The 19585-nt window shown below is 43.7% G+C and overlaps 1 protein-coding gene across 3 annotated transcripts in view; it reads left to right on the top strand.

Annotated features, from left to right (window-relative positions):
- Nucleotides 1-19225, top strand: part of exoc6b (exocyst complex component 6B) — a 133224-nt gene extending 113999 nt beyond the window's left edge. For all 3 annotated transcript variants that reach the window (XM_039821573.1, XM_039821572.1, XM_039821570.1), the window contains 2 exons: nucleotides 13533-13645; nucleotides 16367-19225. In XM_039821573.1, coding sequence (XP_039677507.1) covers nucleotides 13533-13645; nucleotides 16367-16493 — 240 coding nt within the window. In that variant the 3' untranslated portion in view covers nucleotides 16494-19225. The remainder of the gene's footprint in view (nucleotides 1-13532; nucleotides 13646-16366) is intronic.
- The last annotated feature ends 360 nt before the right edge of the window (nucleotides 19226-19585 follow it).

The raw sequence follows: 19585 nt of genomic DNA, 5'->3' as shown, positions 1-19585 counted from the left end.
AGAGCGGGGTGAAAGAGCGGGATGAGCGGAGAAGAAAGAAGGGCGAAGGGAGGATGAGCAGCAGACAGACATCTAAATGCTCGCCCGCCGATCTATTGGAAGAGCGGGAGAGAGAGAGAGAGAGACACACACACACACACACAAACAACGGTTGGACACAACAGTTCGCAGAAACGCTTTTTGGTTTGCTTTTCATGGACACTCGTGCGCACAAACGTTCGTGGCGTAGAAACCCCAAACTGCTGTTAAAAAACGGCGGTGCATGAAGCATCCTGGCGGCCGAGCAGTCTGAGAGACGCACCGTGTAACTACGCAACCGCGGCGACGTCCCGCGTTCAAGCCTGGCCGAGGATTCGTACCGTGTCCCCCACCCCACCCCCGCCGGCCTGTTTCTCTCCTCCCGTTTCCTGTGTGACCTGATAGAGTTCAAACTCTACTTGGCCACTTTTTTTTGTTTTTTTTTATTGTAAAATAGGAACTTCAAACTGTCGCCGGTGTTGTAGTTAACTCCTTCGTGATGTAACAAATCATGGAGTGCTCTGATTAGTGTTGCACTGGATAATACCGTTTTGTGTGCACATGGTGATTTTTTTTTTTCTTTTAATTGTGAACAAAAACGGTAGAAACAATGTCTTTCAGTGGTTTCGTATACTTCATAACAGCACAGCATGTGCACACACATGCATATCAAGTAAGAGTGAAGATAGAAAGGAGAAAAAAAAAGCAAATATTTCACCAAATTTGTGTACCCACAAAAGTAAAAATAAAATGTGGAGAAAATGCAAATGAGCCATTTAAAGTGGCTATGATAATAATATCAATAATAATAATGAGTGTTAATGTAGTAGAGAGGAAAAGAAAAGGTTGACTTGCCTTTGACTTTTATTTCTTGATGTAGAATATATCTTTTATGAATTGTACTTTATGTCGAAGTCTTTAGTCTTCCCCCTCACCCCCTCTTCCGCCTCTCCGATATTCTCATCTAACTCTCCTCTTCCTCTAATTTCTACTTCTTCCTCTTCCCCTTAAAGTGTGATTACTAGGCGTCATGGAGGCTGATGTCTCCGTCAAACACACAGAGCACAAAACGAGGGTTTACACACACACACACACGCACGCACGCACACACACACACACACAACTTAAAATGGGTGCAGTGTAAGGTCAGTGGGATAAGTATTGGTGCCAGGGAGGGGTGAGAACTCACCGTCCGACCCCCAAAACATCTTATCTGATCACACATGCACATTCTTCCACAAATACTGTTTGTCGGCTACCTACACACACACACACACACACACACACACACACACACACACACACACACAACACACACCCCTCTACCTACCTGTCTGCTTCACACACACACATGCACAGCAGGGTGTGTGTGTAGTGTAATAAAGCAGTCGGTGATCCTGCTGTGCTCAAGATAACACAGCAACAACAAAAAGTCGCTGCAAAAAATATTTGTGTCCATATCTGCGGATTTATCAGTTCAAACTATTACTTGTGTGTGTGTGTGTGTGTGTGTGTGTGTGTGTGTGTGTGCGCGCGCGCGCGTGTGCGTGCGCTTCTCGGCCCCTGTCTCAACTTCCTGTCCTGTCTGTGGCCGGCCTTATCAGCGTGACAGCAGGTCAGGCAGTGGTCACGGCAACACGACCATTCAGCGACCTGATTGGACGGGATAGGGAGCGGCGGTTCGCTATTTCCGACCAATGGTCAAGTAGTGGTCAGGAGTGTGAAATGGGTAGTTCAAAGTCACTCTCGCGCAGTCATCGATCTCTCACACACATTGATAAATATCTTTGGCTCGTGTAATCAAACAGCCAGAAACACATCTTCCTCTCTCAGACATGCATCACGTCTTCTGTCACACAAAATAATGACCGTCGGTCATACATACTTTTATACAACACACACACACACACACACACACATACAGTGACCGTGCAGTGACCGGGGTCAGGTCATTGTTCTGTTATCAGTCTTGACCTCTCCGTCAGTCTCCCCGATACGACCTGCATCTACACCCCTTCCTGTGTGTGTGTGTGTGTGTGTGTGTGTGTGTGTGTGTGTGTGTGTGTGTGTGTGTGTGTGTGACTTTGTGGTCATTCCATGGTCAAACCACAAAAAGTGTCGACTCTTAAACAGCTCTCACCTTTCAACTGTTTCCTGTTTTGGGGTTGTGGAGGACACGGAGAGAGAGAGAGTGAGAGATGTGTTTCATTTCAAGCTGAAGTGAAAATGTTGTGAAAAACTTCAGTGTCTCATTTTTCCGTGGCTGCAAATTAGATTTTTAGCCTGCAGTGGACAAATAATTGTTTGAAGAGCAGTTTGAGGCAACAGATGTTATTTGGAATTTTTAGTTAAAGGAGCAGTAGCAGCGTTGGGTATTTAGGGGGATGTATTGGCAGAAATGGAATATATATTTTTTTTATTCCTGTATAATTACTTAAAACTAAGAATTGCCGTGTTTTCCTTCAAATGAGCCATTCATATCTGCATCTACGTGTTGTAGCACCATGTTTTTACAGTAGCCCAGAACGCACAAACCAAACACGGACTGTAGAGAGGGCCTTTCGCGTTTTTACGTTAACCGAAGGCCACTGTAGGTTCTCCTACACGCTTGGAAAGGAAGGGCTGTTCAGTTGGTTACCATCTGCGACCTCACTGCTAGTTGCCGCTAAATCCTACACGCTGGTTCTTTAATGTGTGCGTATCTGAGATTTAATCAACCTTTTTTTTTTGGCTTGTGACCCTTTTAAAGCTAAGCAATTGTAAAAACTAGAAGGGCACTCGCATAGCGCACGTAGACAGTAAAAGAAATGGACACATCGATGCCATAGACTTCAACCTGAGACCAGTCAATTACAAGCACTTTTCCGGTGATGGCTGAGCGTTACTGAGCAGCCTCAAACTGAGCTTGAGGACGTGAGCAACCTGTCTGAAAGTTGTAAGTCTTCCGGTAGCTGTGCCCCGAGAAATCTCAATCATTCCCAATCTTGCAGAGACGGAGAGCGTGAGTAGGAGCTGTCCATGAGCGTAGGCGCAGGAGCAAAACGTTGCTGGAATATTTTGTTCCGATGCTTTCATGGACTCTCTATGTGCTTCTCCCTTGACTGTATGCCTACACGTCCCCACCGATTGCCTGCGAACTTCTCCTGTACTGTACGGTAATTCCTCTACTGTGCGACAGAAAGTCGCGTGGTTATGACACAATCGTTAGCCTATTTTTATAAAACTGTCTGCTACGGAGCCATAACGTGAGATAAAAGGTAATGGAGCCTTTTATACATTGTCGTGTTTCTTTAGAAATGAACAACGGACAAATAGAGTCTTTAAACGCTTCAGATGTAAAGTTATTCGCTGTCAAAGTGACGTCAAAATGAATGGGAGTCTATGGAATGCTAACGGAAGGTGATGGCTTGTTAGCCTCAGAATCTCCCCCATAGGAGGTACGCTTTTCCGGATGCTCGCTTACCCCCTTGATGGCACAGATCTTTGCCAAGGCCGCGCCCTCTATCGCAGTGTTACCGAATGTGATAAATAATTTGTGTATCTGCCCCGTGATTTGGATCCACTCCAAAATTGTATGGGTTCTTCCTTGGCCCATGCTACACCCTTTCATGACATTCTGGCCAGTAGGTTTTTCGTAATCCTGCTGACAGACAGAACAGAAAACATTAAATTCCTTGTCGGAAGTCCTTTGTTGATTGATTGTTCATTTCTCGTCTTTTTCAGCGAATGTTGGAGGGGCGAATTTGAGTTCCTAAATCAGTGGTTTATCAGTCTTTATTGACATTTAAAAAGTGCCCAGAAAACGTTGACCTAAATTAAGTTAAAAAGTAATTGAATGCACATAAAAAATGTTGTTTGATCCAAAAATAATGACACAAAAAAAGATTTAATCTAATTTGCCTTTTTTGCAAAGGAATGTAATCAAAATCAGACCTTAGCGGTTAAAGCTTTTACCAAAGTGAAGTCTGAAAAGTGGATGAACCCAAAATGAACTCCCGGCCCAGAATTAACCTCTAAAAAGTGTCTGGGCCCAAATTGACTTAAAAAAAAGTGGCCGAGGCCAAATTGACCTTTTTAAAAAGTGCTTGGATTTAAATTGAGCTCCGAGCGGAGCTGTTTTTCTTGCCCTGTTTGTTTTGGAGTATTCTGTCTTTATTTGCTTTATCAGCGCACAGAGCAGCTCCCAGCAGGCCCCTCTGACTTCAGCCTGCACTCGTTTATCGTCTCCCCGTTCCTGACTCACTCGTTCTTCCTCCGTAACATCTAGTTACCCTCAGCCTGACCTCCTTCACTCCCTCCTTTCCCTTTTTTTTCCTCCTGCAGTTCTGTAATATTTCCCTCTCATTTACCTCCTCTCATTCTCTCTCTCTCTCCCAATCCGTCTCTGTCCGTCTATGTCTCTCACTCGCCCGCTCTCCATCTGTGTAGTGTCTAATTGACAGCACAGACCCCTGGTTGAACCACCGGCACTCTATTCCCAATTTTGTTTTGTTTTTCTCAGTTCCATTTCAGCCCTGTCACTTTTTTTTAAGGGGACGCACAACTTTTCTGTCACTGGTGAGGGAGAGAGAGAGAGAGAGGGGTGAGGACGGGGAAGGGAAAGAGGTGAGAGACAAAAGAGTATGTGTGACAAAGATGGGGAGGGTAAGAGAGAGAAAGGAAGAGGCAAAGCAGAAGAAAGAGAACAAGTTAGTTATGCAAGTAAGGTAGCTTAGAGTTCAGAGAGGAATGTAACTACGTAGTTTTAGAGCCATGTTCTCGTTCACTCTTTCCAAATAGGGTTTGGTGACTTTTTTTAAACAGTGCACAGAGACTTTATGGTGTCGGTGAAAAGTAACTAGGGATGCACCAATCTCACTTTAACCCTCCTGCTACAGATATGCCCCATACCCAAACGTATTGTCTGATGGCCAGGACCATGTACAGCGCTGTGTTATTGTGGGACTTTGGTGAATCCAAACTAACCCTTTAAAACGCCAAAGTCACCACAATAACACTAACTAACTAACCAATCAAGGCAGCAGTAGAGCAGCAACTCCCGTGTTCTGATGTAAAATCGCTGTTTTTGTCAAAGGAGTCTGATGGCTTTGAAGAGAGCAGGGATAACGGCTCCAGTTCCCTGAGCATCAAGAAAGAAATCGAAGGAACTCGTCTTCGGGGGCGACCTCTAGCTCACCCAGTAGAGCGTGCGCCCCATGTAGGCTGAGTCCCTTGCAGCGGCCCGGGTTCGAATCCGACCTGCGGCCCTTTGCTGCATGTCATCCCCCATCTACCCACCCCAAAAAATGCCTTTACATCTGGCACATTCTAACTAGAATAAGATTCAAAAACCTCACTTAAATGTGTTCCGGCGTCCAGCCTTCTTGAGGAAGTTACAGGAAAGGTATGAGGTGAAAGTTCCCCGCCGGAAAGGGCCGTCTGACAGCAAGGTAAAGCGGTGAAAATATTCTAAATGTAGCGTACACTTAAACTGATAATCGGTATATTTTTTTTTAGGGTCCAAAATACGTTTAGCTGCTTCCCCCGTCCACAGCAGTACATCGTTTACCTTCTCTGTCTGTACTCCCGCCCGCTTCAAAGATCCGAACGATCCCTTTAACCTATCTATATGTCTAAATAACCGATCCAGAACGCTCCTGTATGCCATCTAGCCTGCTTAAGTGCCGTTGAGCAGGCTCAGGCTGCGCTGTTCTGTAGCCGACCTTTGACCTCTCTGTGTGGGGGAGCGACACAAACGATGACTTCCCTACAGGGAGCGATGAAGTCTCATGATTGTAACTTTTCTTCGCTGTATTTTATTACCCTGCATGTGACGCGCGGTGGACCCACTGTGGATTAATAAAGTACAGTATGCACATTGAAGGGGGGATAACAGTGGAGCTCGCGCTGTATTGTGGTTACTGGCAGCAGCGCGCTGCGGTCGTCTGAAACGAGGCTGCAGGCAGATGTACAAAGATACAAGCTTTTTGGTTTTCATTTAATGTTTTGGCCCTCCGGTGAGAAAGAAAAGGGAATTCCCTGTTGCGAAGCGATAACATCCAAGCCTACTTTATTCCACTCATAGTTCAAGATGGAGTGATACTGTTCAAGCTGCAGGGTACAAGTTTGTGGGTGGTAGCTGTGAGAACTAATGGAGGGCCTCTACAGTTTTGTAAGAATACAGTTAAACTGAAGATGAAGCAGTAAGTGTGAGAAAGTAACGTAGTAAGTAAAGTTGTTGGAGCTAAAGTAAAAGTTGAGGCAGGTATTGGGAGCACCATAGCCGGTCTGTGTCGCCCGATAACCTCTGAATTTCACCTTTGACCTCTTGCTTTCAGGGGTCAAGGGCTGACTTTGGGGTTAAGTGTGAAATCGCAGCTGAGACGGACCACGCTTGTTTCTAACCGGGCTTCCTCACGTGGGATCGGTTGTTTGTGAGGAGTATTTTTATACGAAAGTATTAGCGCTGAAATGTATGTTGATTGACGTCAATTCTGATAATCAGTTAGTCGGAATTTATCAAGAAGAAGGGTCTCTGGTTCCAGCTTGGACCATTAAACACACAACCGTTAGGATCGTTTCCATTTTCTCAAATGGGAGGATTTTTACTTTTATTACTTTAAGTACAGTTTCCTGATGATTCTTACATACTTTTACTTAAGTAACATTTTCAATGCAGGACTTTTACTTGTAGCGGAGTCATTTTACAGAATGGTGTTGGTACTTTTACTTAAGTAAAGGATCTGAGTACTTCTTCCACCACTGGTCTTTTTTAAAGAGGATGGGGGATCTTTAGGGTTAGAAAGAAGGTCAACCGTACATGCCACATAAAAGTGGTATACCTCATTTCAACGCTGGGAACCTGAAGAATAATTTGAGTTGCAGCTCAGCACAGTGTCAAGTTTTTCTAGTCATAAATCTGTAATAAACATTGTGTTTCGGTTATGCTTTTTTAAGTTGAGAGTGTATAAGGGCTTTAGAAAAATATGATGGTCATTCTCATGCTCTTTTATCCCAGTTGTTGCAGTAGTTTTGGGATTTAATAATAATAATAAATTGAATTTATATAGCACTTTTCAAAGACTCAAAGTCGCTTTTTTTTCTACACAGATTTGGTGCAAAATATAACCATTTTTGACCACTTGAGAATTGATAGAAATGGTCCAAAATCCTTCCAAAATACCACATTAAGACACCAAGACCTTAAGGAACACCATCGAAAAACCCTGTGATTCGGTATCAAAAACTTTTGGAAGAGAACTGTCTGTTCTGGAAACTGCTCAGAAACCCCTTTTATCATCAATATATCTAGGAAAGCTGTACATCCTCTGAATGCCCTCGGGCTTTACTTTGTGGTTGTAAAGTTTCATGAGGTTGTGATTATCCTAGATCCTAGGATAATCTATCCTAGTCTCACTTTTTCCAGTCATTCCCAATTCATGTAATATCAAGACTGACTGAAATTTTTAGGTTATGCATTTTTAGAATAGGTGAAAATATATATATAACATACACATTAAGTGGGCATGTCTGTAAAGGAAGGACCTGTGTGTACCCATAGAACCCATTTTCATTCAGATATCTTGATCAAATCCACTTTCCCTACTTTTAGTGACCTTTGACCCCCGAGCCTGTCAAATTCAGGAGGCGATGGACAGCTCAGACAGCTGTGAGAAGAGTGGGTGAATGGATCGAAGGAGACATGATGATGGAGTGTAAAAAGAAGGGTTACACTTTAGTTGACTTACATAAGAGTGACATAACATTGTCATGACCGTGTCATAAACGTTTATGACCTAATGCTTCTGTCATTAAGTGTCATTCGGTTTTTGTCATGACAAGTTAGGGTTAGGGTTCATGTGTTCATGACAGTGTCATGTCACTCCTATGTAGATACCTTCAAAAGTGTTACCCAAAGAAGTGTGAAAGTATGCACGTGAAGAGAGTTTGAAATTGTTACTTAATCTAAATTATGAAACGACATTTTCCACCGTTTTCCTTCAAAGATAAATGGTCTGGTTTTCACAGTGTTGGGTAACAAATGTCTTTGCTTCATAGCAGAAACATTACATAATCACAAAGTGTGTGTGTGTGTGTGTGTGTGTGTGTGTGTGTGTGTGTGTGTGTGTGTGTGTAAACATGATGAATTCTGGGTGACCCTGACATTTAACCATTAGGAATGGGAACACGGCAATTCCCCGACGGTCCCAAACAAATAAATCCTGCCCACAGCCGGAATAACCATTAACAAGTCTAAGTACTAAACACTGAGAGGGAGGAGGACAGGAGAGCAAGATGCTGAGGGAAAGAAAGAAGGGATGGAAAGATGCGGGAGTAAAGTTGACTTGAAAAGGAGAAAGAAAGGAGAAGGAAGAGTAGGGGAGTTCAGATAGAGATAGAGAGAATGGAGGGATGAAAGCTGGGAGGAAGGAGTAATGTTCACATGGAGAGGATGAGAAGAGTAGAAATAAAAAAGAGAGGGAAAAAAAAAAAAGAGAGGGGGAAGACAAGGAGACCAAGAGTCAACGGAGGGGGGAAAAGGGAAAGGAAGAAATAGAAGTAGAGGAGGTAAAATGAGAGGAAAAGATGTAGGGAGAAGAGGGATAAATGGAGGAGTATGAAAGAGGAAGGGTGTAGGAATGAAAAAGGAGTAAAGTTGATGCAAAGAGGAAATTTGAAGGAAAAAAGGAGGGCGATACAGAGGAGGAGGAGGAGGAGGAGAAGAAGAGGAGAGCAAGAGGTATGGGAAGTGCAGCAAGGGGAAGAAAGAAAGGAAGGATTGAGAAATGAAAAGGCGTGAAGTTGACATGGAGAAGATGAGAAAATGAACATATAAAATGAGGGTAAAATAAAGAGGGATGAAAACACCGATGGAGGACGGAAGATGGGAAGGAATGAAAGGAGGGGTTGACTGAATGTTAAGGGAGAGAGGGGTAGAAGAGGGGGGAGAAGAAGAGACGGATGGACAGAGGGAGGGAGAGAGAGAGAGAGAACGCCATTCGCAAAGGAGAAAAGAGAGAAAACAAACAAGAAATGTGAGGGTAACACATCACATCCCGCGAAGAAGAATAAGAGGAAGCTGTGTGTGTGTGTGTGTGTGTGTGTGTGTGTGTGTGTGTGTGTGTGTGTGTGTGTGTGTGTGTGTGTGTGTGTGTGTGTGTGTGTGTGTGTGTGACAGAAGCGATAGCGCGGGGGAGGTCATGGCGAGGTGAGAGAGGGGGAGCGAGACGGAGGGAGAAGTTCAGCGAGAGGTGAGGAGAGAGACCTGCCGTTTTCTCTCCGTGTGTGTGTGTGTGTGTGTGTGTGTGTGTGTGTGTGTGTGGGGTGAATCGGGGGTCAGGTGTGTGTGAATGCGTGCGCCAGGAGGACCTGCTGGCTCGTGTGTGGCTCGTTTTTTGGAAGGCCCTTGCTCTCCCTTTTCTATTTTTCTTTCACTTCTCTTTTCCATTTTCATCAGTCTTATCTGCCTCTCCTCCTCCTCCCCTTGTCCTCCCTTCTTGTCCTACTGCTTTTACCCTCCCTCCCTCCCTCGCTCCTCCAACCAAACTTACCTACTGACCTCAAGTTCACCCAAATCTCCCCTCCCTCCTCTACTTGTTCTTATCTAGTCTCTTCTCCTCTTTCCGTTCCTTTCTCCTCTCTTCTTTTCCTTTCTCCTCTCTTGTTCTCTCAACTCCTCACCACTCTTCTTTGCATTCTCTTCGCTTTTCCCACAGTCTCTTTTTTTCCTTTAATTTCTCCTCATCTATCTTATCTGCTTTTCTCTTCTCTTGTCTCATCACCTCACCTCTCCCCTTATCCTTCTCTCATCTTTTGTCTTTCCCCCTCTCCTCATCTCTTCTCCCTCACTCTTTTATCTTCTCTTTCCTCCTCACCTCTCCTCTCCCTCTTCTGTTATCTTTCCTCCTCCACTCCCTCTCTTTTCTCGTCGTCTTTCACCTCTCCTCATCGTCACCTGTCCTCTTCCTAATGTCCTTCTCTCTTCTCCCTTTTCTTCCCTTCTTCTTCCCTTATCTCTTCTTTTCTCTCCTCTCCTTTATCTTTTCTGTCTATTCCTTCTCCTTGTTTCCTCTCACCGTCTCTTGCTCTTCCCTCGTTGCTCCTCATCTCATCTCGCCTCTTCCTAATTTCCTCTTCTCTCTCCTTCTGCCTTCTCTTTCCTCTCCTCTCCCTTCTCTCCTCTCATCTCCTTTCATTTCACTTTTTCCCCTCTCTTCTTCTGCGTTACTTCTCTCCTCCTCAACTTTTCTTCGCCTTTCTTCCTCGTCTTTAATCTCCTCTTCTTTTCTCCTCTTCCCCTTAATCTATCATCACCTCTCGTCTCCTCCTCCACTCACTTACCTCTTTCTTTCTTTTCCAACTTTCTGCTTCTCCTCCTTCACTATTAAACCTTCTTTCCTCTCCTTCCTTTTTTTCCTTCTCCTCTTCTTCACTTCCTCCCTTTTCTGTCTTTTCTCCGCTACTCTTTTTGTGGAGCATTTGTTTCTGTTGCCTCCCGTGTGTGTGTGTGTGTGTGTGTGTGTGTGTGTGTGTGTGTGTGTGTGTGTGTGTGTGTGTGTGTGTGTGTGTGTGTGTGTGTGTGTGTGTGTGTGTGTGTGTGTGTGAGTGATAACACACCTTTTCAGAGTTACTTCCTCTAAAACAGACAGCTACAGTACCTATCTTTATCTGGCATGCACCTTGTATTTACCTCCCTTTCTCTCTCACACACACACACACACACACACATTCTCATATATCTGAACCTAATTAACTAACAGATTAGTTCCCGTAACCTTGCAGCCGGATGATATCTGTGGGTTATGTAACTGCCTTTATTTGTGTGTGTGTGTGTGTGTGTGTGTGTGTGTGTGTGTGTGTGTGTGTGTACCTGTTTATGTGCGAGCCTGTTTCCATGCAGCCTGTGCGAGTGTGCTTGTACTTGTTGATGCGGGCAGATTAGCGGGTCAAACCTCGGCCGAGCAAAGGGTGAAGTCGGGGACAAAGGAGAGAGAGAGAGAGAGAGAGAGGTGTATACAGAAGTGAAAGGGCCAGAGGGAGGAAGGGAAGTGTGGGAAGAAGGAGGGGAGGGATGGAGGAAAAGATCAGGAAGTCCAAATTAGACATTTGTCTTGCGTTCTCACTCCAAAGCCAGATTTGCTGGAACCATCCGTTTTAATAATGCTACAGTGAACGTACAAAACACTAAGGATACTTTGAGGTGACTTGAAGCAAAAAGCTCTTTACTCTTTAAATTGGTGCAAAATCTGCATCATCCATTTAAGTCATTTAGTCCCTCGGCTTTAACACAACTTCGGTAGTGTCGGCACTCGTGCCTGCTTCTCCAAACTGAGGGCAGCAGGCGATCTAGTATAGGTAACAGGATAAGTACCACATACAACCACACTTCAAAAAAGTCTGAACAATCCCTGTGACCTTAGCTGGTTTTTATAAAAATATGGTGGATTTGCACCCTCATATTGTTATTTGTAATCTTCTGCATGTTTGTGTGCTGCTGCGCGTCCCTGTGTGTGTAACAAGCGCGCTGTGCACGAGCCTAGGCGCATTTTACTAATTCCCTGTTAAAATAACAATGAAATGCTGCGTTACTGACTTTAGACCAGGTTTTTGTTGGTCACTTCCCGCTGCCTCAAGATACCAATACGCCCAGAATGCGCCTGAACGCACCTCCCTGTAAGACCAGCACGCCCATGGACGCAAAGACGGGCGCAGGTGCAACTGCTATTTAAACGACGCGGGTGCTGGACGGGGAAACTGACAACCGCGTCGGCCTTAAACTAGCAAAGACACTTGCGTCGGGCTTTGCGTTGCGCTGCGCTGCACCGGGTGCAAGATAGGGCCATATAGTATCAATACTCTCCGTGAAAAGATTTGAACGACTGTAACTCTTATTGAACTAAAATACAGATTTCACCAAAACGACAATAAAGATCTGAATCAAATGGTTTGCCTGTCGGCCGTCTATAAAAAGCTGACACGAAAGGCTCTTTTTCAAGTTCAGGTCACTCCTAACGGGCCACAAATCCAACGCGTCCCAAACGGTGGCGTAAAATAGACCCTCATTCTGTTTCCTGTTCAACAACCAGATGCGCTGCAGGTCAGACAGCTGAGTCAGTAGGACAACCCAGCAAATTTCTAACACTAAGAAAAGAATGAAATGACGAGACAAAATTTGCAGCTTTTTTTTTTTTTTTTCTCGTCCTCCTCCACCTTCCTGAATCCTATCATTCCTCTCCCACATTTAAAAGCGTGTCAGCCACGGCGTCTGTCCTCCCTTCGCTCCTTCCTGTTTGCCCGCTGCCGCACCTCCGTCGCCCAACACTCGTCCATCCCCTTCTCTCGCTCTTATCCATCCATCTTCGTCTGCCCTTCCTTTGCCCCGTCTCTCTCTGCGCTGTTATCCATTTCTCTCCATCTGTGTCTCTTTCCATCTTTACACTCTCTCTCTCTCTCGCGCTCTCTCTCTCTCTCTCTCTCTCTCTCTCTCTCTCTCTCTCTCTCTCTCTCATTTTCTCCCCCACATGTGGTTTTGCTCTCCCTCCCTCTCCTCCTCTTCTCTCATCCCTTGCTCACATATGGTTTCTCTCTCTGGATCTCTATGTGTTTGGTGTTACCCAGAGTTCACTGGGGCTCCCTGCTCTCGTGTATGTGTGTGTTTTACGGACAGAGATGGAGAGACGGTGTGTGAATGTCTGAAGGCTTACAGGTTTGCATGTCTGTCTGCGTGCGTGTGTGTGTGTATAGGGCACATGCACAACAGTTCCAAATGTGTGGACATTTAGAGGAAGACTACACACACACACACACCCCCCATCTTCTTCAGTCTCAATCACTCATTCTCTTTCTCTCCTCTGTTCCATTTCTGTGTGTTTGTTTACCTGAATATGTCCAGGTCAAAAAGGCCTGAAATGGAGCAATACAGTAGATTTCTGGGACATCTGTTAGGCGTAAACATCAGGATCGCTATTTGTAAATCTGTGTGTGTGTGTGTGTGTCGGTGTGTACAGTTTTCCCAAAGTTCTTAGTAACTCTTAGCTGGTTTTTAAACTAGTGGTCTTTGGGTTTCATCATTAAAACGTAGCTGGTAAAGACTGTTGACATCTGTTTGTTTATCGCAAGTGTTGTCGTTATCGCGATAATCAAGAGCGTCATTGCATATTTTCCACATATCTTGCGGCCTAATCGCGTCATAGTTTCGTGTCCTTCGCACAACTGCCAGATTCTGTCTCAGCGTTTCACATTGCCCCTACCGTTGCTCATTAGCTTTGAAGCTGCTACAAATTCAGACGTTCCTGTTTTGTAAACTGGTTACCAAATCTTACTCAACATGCGTTAGCGTGGGCCGTCGGAGCCAACGGTGTGCCGGATGATGTTGGTGTTTATGTTCTCACGGCTTAACGGATCATTGAATCTCCCCAAAAATGGGGGTGTTGCTATGAGTCAACAGCCTTAAATCTCTCTCTCTCTCTCTCTCTCTCTCTCTCTCTCTCTCTCTCTCTCTCTCTCTCTCTCTTTACTTGTTTTCCTTTATCTAGTTACTGGAACTGTTCACCCAGTGGGATTGGACGACCTACCTGGCTGACTACGGAAAACCAACCTGCAAATACCTGAGAGTCAGCCCGCACACGGCACTGGCCCTGCTAGAGAAGTGAGGAGCCCTTCGTTCATCCACACGTCTGCTGTTTTTCCACGCTTTTCCTCATTCTGGTCCATCTGTCCATCTGTCCCCTTCGCTCCTCATTTCCTCCTTTTTAATCCATTAAAACAGAGCTGGGGCAGTAAATCGGCTATTTGAGCCAACAGAACGTTCTTCTTCAACAATTTTGATAACCGATTATTGACAAAACTGCAAAACATCCTCTGGTTCCATTTTTCTTTTTCTGTTTTATATAACTGAAAAAGTGAATATCTTTAGGTTTTGGACAAAACACACAATTTTATTTATATAGCACATTTCATTACAGATAAACTCAATAAACTTCATATTAAAGGAATAGTTCAACCTTTTTTTTTTCCCGAAATATGCTAATTGGCTTTCTTTTAGAGAGTTAGATGAGGAAATTAATATTACTCTCATGTCTGTGCCTTAAGTACGGAGCTAAAGCCAGGATGTGGTTAGCTTAAAGGGTAACTAGCGTTTTTTTCAACCTGGAACAACAATCTTTGACATTGGTCCAGTATTAAGCGTGAACACCGTAACCGGCAGCTGCTGTAATGTAATGTAACCCTATGAGGCAAATGTGCATCGTCAATTTTGTCCACTAAAAGGGCTGTTCTTGCCACTGACAGGCTAGGATTAATATTCTAAGTGTCTGACAACATGATGGAAATGATCCCTTCAGATATAGACCTTTAAAACCTCTCTGAGACCTTTCTGTTTAACCAGAAACAGCTCTGAAGTCGCTAGCGCTAATCCTACCAGACTCCATTTAAAAAAACAATACTTTTAGCGTGTATAGAGCCAACATATTTTCACATGTAAATCAGTAAAGTGTGTTTTATTTCAACCAAAACTACAGTTGTGATGGTTGGAACAGTGGATAGACGACCCAAAACGTCTTTTCACAGTTTTATTTAGTTTCTGTCGACTTTAAATGTGGTGTATTTCACGATGCTAAAATGACTGTTTATGTCCACAGAGTCTGGTGACTTTAGCGAACACAATTTCTCGGATGTTTTTATGTTTAAAGAAAGGATCTTACTTTTTAACAGGAAGGTCGACCTCCTTAAGCCATGACAAGCTCAAAAAATAATCTTAAAAAAGAATATTAATCTGAGCCTGTCAGTAGCAAAACAAGCACTTTTGTGAAGGTAAATACAAGCTGCACAACTGCCCTATCAACTTACATTGTAGCTTGTTTCGCCGCTGCGGCGATCTCGCTTAATACTGGACCAATGTCAAAGATTGGTGTTCCCATCACTCACTTAGACACAAAAACATAGGACAATAGGGTCCAGGTTGGGGGGGGGGAGTGGAAACAGTTATTTTCAGCAGTCATTCTAGCAGTACTTGACTTTTGAAAGCACCATCCATCTCAACTGCTCTTTCTGTCTCCTGTCTGTCCTCTCTGTCATGTTTTGACAGGTTATTTAAGCCGTGAGTATCGCGTGTGTGTGTGTGTGTGTGTGTGTGTGTGTGTGTTGTGTGTGTGTGTGTGTGTGTGTGTGTGTGTGTGTGTGCGTGCGTGTGCGGGATTCTGGCATGTATACAGACTTCTAGAAAAATACTAAAGCGTGTACAAACAAGAAGGAGAAATAATCTTGGGTGTGTAATAATACTTCAGGGTGGTTAAAAGCGCCCACATCCTCATCACAAATAACAAAAATAAACTGGTGTTGTGATGAAACTGATTCCTATCATCATTAACGATAATGTTATCGCCACAACAACGCTGGAGATAGCGTGACGAAAAAACACACGCAACCAAACGCACATACACACAAACCAAAAGTGTTAATCTGACTTTTGCGGATTACGTCCCGTGAAAGTTCTCACCCAGAGATACCGTACGTGCTCGTACACGACTCTCAAGACTTCAGGCAAGACGCACACCAAAAGTGGTACGATCCAGTCCATTGTTCAGTTCAGTACAGTCCGGTCGACCGTCCTTCAGGGTCAGTGTTTCCTCTCCAGTGCACCAGAGGGCCCAGGCCCGGTGGTCCATCTGTGCCCAGGAGGAAGCACCCTGCTGGGGCTTGTCTGGTCTGCTGGCTCCCTGAACTTCCTGGAGGTCCATAACAGTGCAGCGTTCTGCATCAAAACGCACACACTGTCTCATGTGACACTGAGCACACTTTAAAATGTTCTTCTTTTCTTTTCTTTTTTTTTTTTTGTCCATTTTTGTTTACATTTTAAAATACAAGGTCAAACTTATAAGCAATAAAAAAAAGTAAAACATAAGCAACAAATAAGCAACCCAAATAATATTGTTCACGTTCAAAAGGGGTAGGAAGAAGTTAAGAACTTTTTTTTTTTTTGTCCATACCCCATCTTAATTTTCATTATTCATAGATAATAGAAATCCAATTCTCAACCATCAGTGTCCAAATAATCAAAAACCATTAAACAGGTGACTGTAGCTAGATGTGTGTGTCTCTACTGAGCATGCTCGACCAAATTATGCACTTGTGTGTTTTCTGGAATGCATTAAATGACCTACTCAGTGCGTATTGTTGTACTTGCGGCATTTTAAACGTAGAGAATGTGAAATGAAATACTAAAACAGACCGCTTTTTTGTCTTTATCCTCTTTAATTTCCTCTTTTTCTTTTCTTTTTCATAATCCCATCTTCTCCCTCCTCCTCACCCTGCTCCTTTCTGCATCCCCTGTGTTATCACCTGTCCTTTCTTTTCGTCTCTTCATCTCCAGGATGAGGGAGACGAGCAGAAAAAACAACGTCTTTGCCCAGTTCAGGAAGACGGACCGAGACAGGCAGAAACTCATCGACACCATCATCAAACAGCTACGCAACCTCATCGCACAGCACCACGCCTAGAGCGGGCCGCCTGATTGGCCAGCACGGCCTCAAGCCACGCATCTTCAATCGGCTGAATTCAACCATCCGCAGCCCTGATGAAAAAGCGGACTCCCATCGATCGGTTTTCAACCCTGCAACCGTTGGCGCATCCGTGCACCTTAACTTCGCTGGACGCCACTGAACGTCCCACAACCGCAGCCGGTTCCTATTGGTCATCTTCAACGCCCAACAACAGCAGCCAGTGTAAACCTGCAACAAGCTCATTGGATAACAAGGTCACTGGTTAATCTAAGCCACTGTTTTCCGGACTACCAAGCACACAAGAAGAGAAAGAAGCTCTCCGTTATCTTATCGGTCTATTTGTGAGATTTGTGACCTTTTGGAGATCAAGAAAAGTGGAGCAAATAATAGTAGAACAACAATGAATCACCTGGTACCACCTAAGAAAATAGCAAAAAAATGACAAGCAGTTCAGACTCTCAAAGCAAACATTCACATTAAGATGACGTGGCAAGGAGAAAAACTAGGAAGAACAGTGAGGAAGACCCATTTGTAGGTGTACAGGGTGGGAACATGTTAATTTTGGCTGTGAGGAACAGTAGATTCCTAGAATCTATGACGTTTTTGTTTTTTTGTAGGACCTCCGTTTTGATAGATTTTATTCTTTGTACCACAATCTTCCCATTTCCCTTTCCTAAAATCTAAGTGGCTGGTTAGGCAGTCTGCTCTCATCCCCCTTTTATTTAGTTTCTCCTTGCCCCCAGACGACTTTTAATGTCTTCCACATTGCTCTCCTCCACTGTGGCACAATGACAGAATGTATTTGAATGTACATCAGAGAGGATGATTTCATATTACAGCTAGAAAAGCACTGAAATCAACATTAGGTCTGGGGGGGGGAATAGATATTAGTGACAAATGAACCGAATGTTCCTCCAGTATTGTCTAATAAAGGGGGATATGCACGCAACATGGCAACCTTTTCCCCTCTTAATACACAGCCTGCGAACACTTGAATGCTCAGATCCGATAACCATATCCCCTCTTCTTAACGCCTGAAAGCACAGTGAGTGTTTGGGATTTTAAATGGGAAGGGGGGGGGGGGGTTGTCTAAACATGGCAACCCATTTCTCCACTTTCATTACCCTGTTGCCCGAGCATTTTCTGCTCTTCATGTATAAATAACTGGGTCTTAAGGAACGGGCATAATGCCTCAATCTGGCAACTGCCATAAAGTATATAGTTTTGTCTGCCTAGTTGCCTAGAAAGAGACTAATTTGTATAGAAAGCATTGTACTAATGCCAAGCACACACACTTTTATGTCTTCCATAAACATATGCCAAGCTGCGTGTGTGTGTATGCGTGTGTGTCTGTGTGTGTGTGTTCTTTGGCGACTTGTACACACACACACAAAGGTTTGTTTAGAAGCACAGCACATAATGACATTCACACTAGATCATTTTTCGGAGCTAATTATGGGTCTCTCTTTTCGCTCTTTGTGTTGCTTTTGAACTCGGGTGCAATAATAGCGTTGGAAACTACAGCATTTTGTGTGATTGTGTGTGTGTGTTAATCATGGCGCTTTATAAAGGGATGCAAACCCACAGTCCGAAGGGAATTTTAAGTCTTCCACTTCCTTTTCGATCAGTTGCCATGTTTGATTTACTGAGCGACATCACGTGTGTTTGTGTTCACTCGTGCATGCCGGGCACTGTGAAATTGTGCGCATTTATGTATTATTTGTGTGTGTGTGTGTGTTGGTTATTCATCCATCCTTAGCTGTGTATCATTTGTAGGTGTTAGTAAAGGGAATGGGGCCGTCGTAACTGAATGTGCCTTTGCTGTATTTGGTGTTTATTTTCCTGCCAATAAAGCAGCAACACCGGTGTGTGGAGGCTGGACGCTGACCGTTAATGAACTGTCGGAGGTCTGAAAAACTAAAGTCTTAACTCAAAGTCCATTTACTAGCTTCATCCAGAGTTTTCAAACTCATCTCACACTCTCCTGGAGGTCTATTTGTTACTCTACCTTTTCTGTGACACAAATGAAAATGCTACGCACTGTTATTAGCTTTTTTTTCAAGTAGTAGTCCGTAGTAATGCTCATTTTTTAGACTGGAAATAATGACGATGATCAACGTCTGCTTTACAACCTGAAATGTCTATTTTTTATTTTTATTTTTAAGTTAGACCTGTTTTCTTGTAAAAGCAAGGTCTGTATCTCGTAATTTACAAGGAAACTTCTTTTCTCGGAACTAATAAATCTCAATCTTGAGGGGAAAAAGCTCATGCAAATGCACTGCACATTTGTTAAGAAACATTGAGACACGACCAAAAATGTCTCAAATTTAAACATAGTCACATCTGGGTTATTTGATCTGTTTCAGTTTGTAGAAATAACAAGTTTTGTAAATGGTCTCATTCAGATATTTTAGTTTTAGTTGCGTAGTTGACCAAGATCCTGCAGTCTGAATTGCCCATTGCCTTATTTTTGAACACGGTGGCAGTAATGAGCAAAGTAACAGAACTTTTGGATCCACCACTCTAACATTGCTAGTCCTGCGTGTTCGTCCGTGTCCAGAGTCCTCACGCCGCACGTGTTGCTGCTACTTGTTTTGTATTTTGAAAGCAGAAATCTTTCCTGAGACAGGAGCACTGTACACGCTATTGTATTCAACCACTAATGAATGAAAATAAAGTCCAATACTAATACAGTTACGACAAATATTAAATAAATGTAAAACTGTTGAGTCTTTTGTCCTGACTTTTATTTCATGAACTTTCCTCTTGTCACTTTAGTGTACCTAATCGAATTGTTGATGGCTATATTATATGTTCTATATTATACATTCCCTGTTTCCAGTCTTTTTTTATGCTAAGCTAGTCATCTCATCAAAGGTGTAGCTGAGTAAATGTACTTACTGTACAGCCACAACCTGCAGAGGAATGATGCAGTAACATTGTCATAACCTCAGACAAGACGTACTAATTATAAACTTGTCACCGTCTATCTCTCACCCACTACACTCATCTTGGTGACCTTTGGCCTTTCAGACAGCAGGGGCGTCTGCCGTCAGAGATGTGATTAACAAGGTGTGTGTGTGTGTGTG

The sequence above is a fragment of the Perca fluviatilis genome, chromosome 14 (assembly GCF_010015445.1).
Source record: "Perca fluviatilis chromosome 14, GENO_Pfluv_1.0, whole genome shotgun sequence".
In the NCBI taxonomy this organism is placed as follows: domain Eukaryota; kingdom Metazoa; phylum Chordata; class Actinopteri; order Perciformes; family Percidae; genus Perca; species Perca fluviatilis.
The sequence above is the reverse complement of the archived record's forward strand: the minus strand, read 5'-3'. Positions and strand labels throughout refer to the sequence as shown.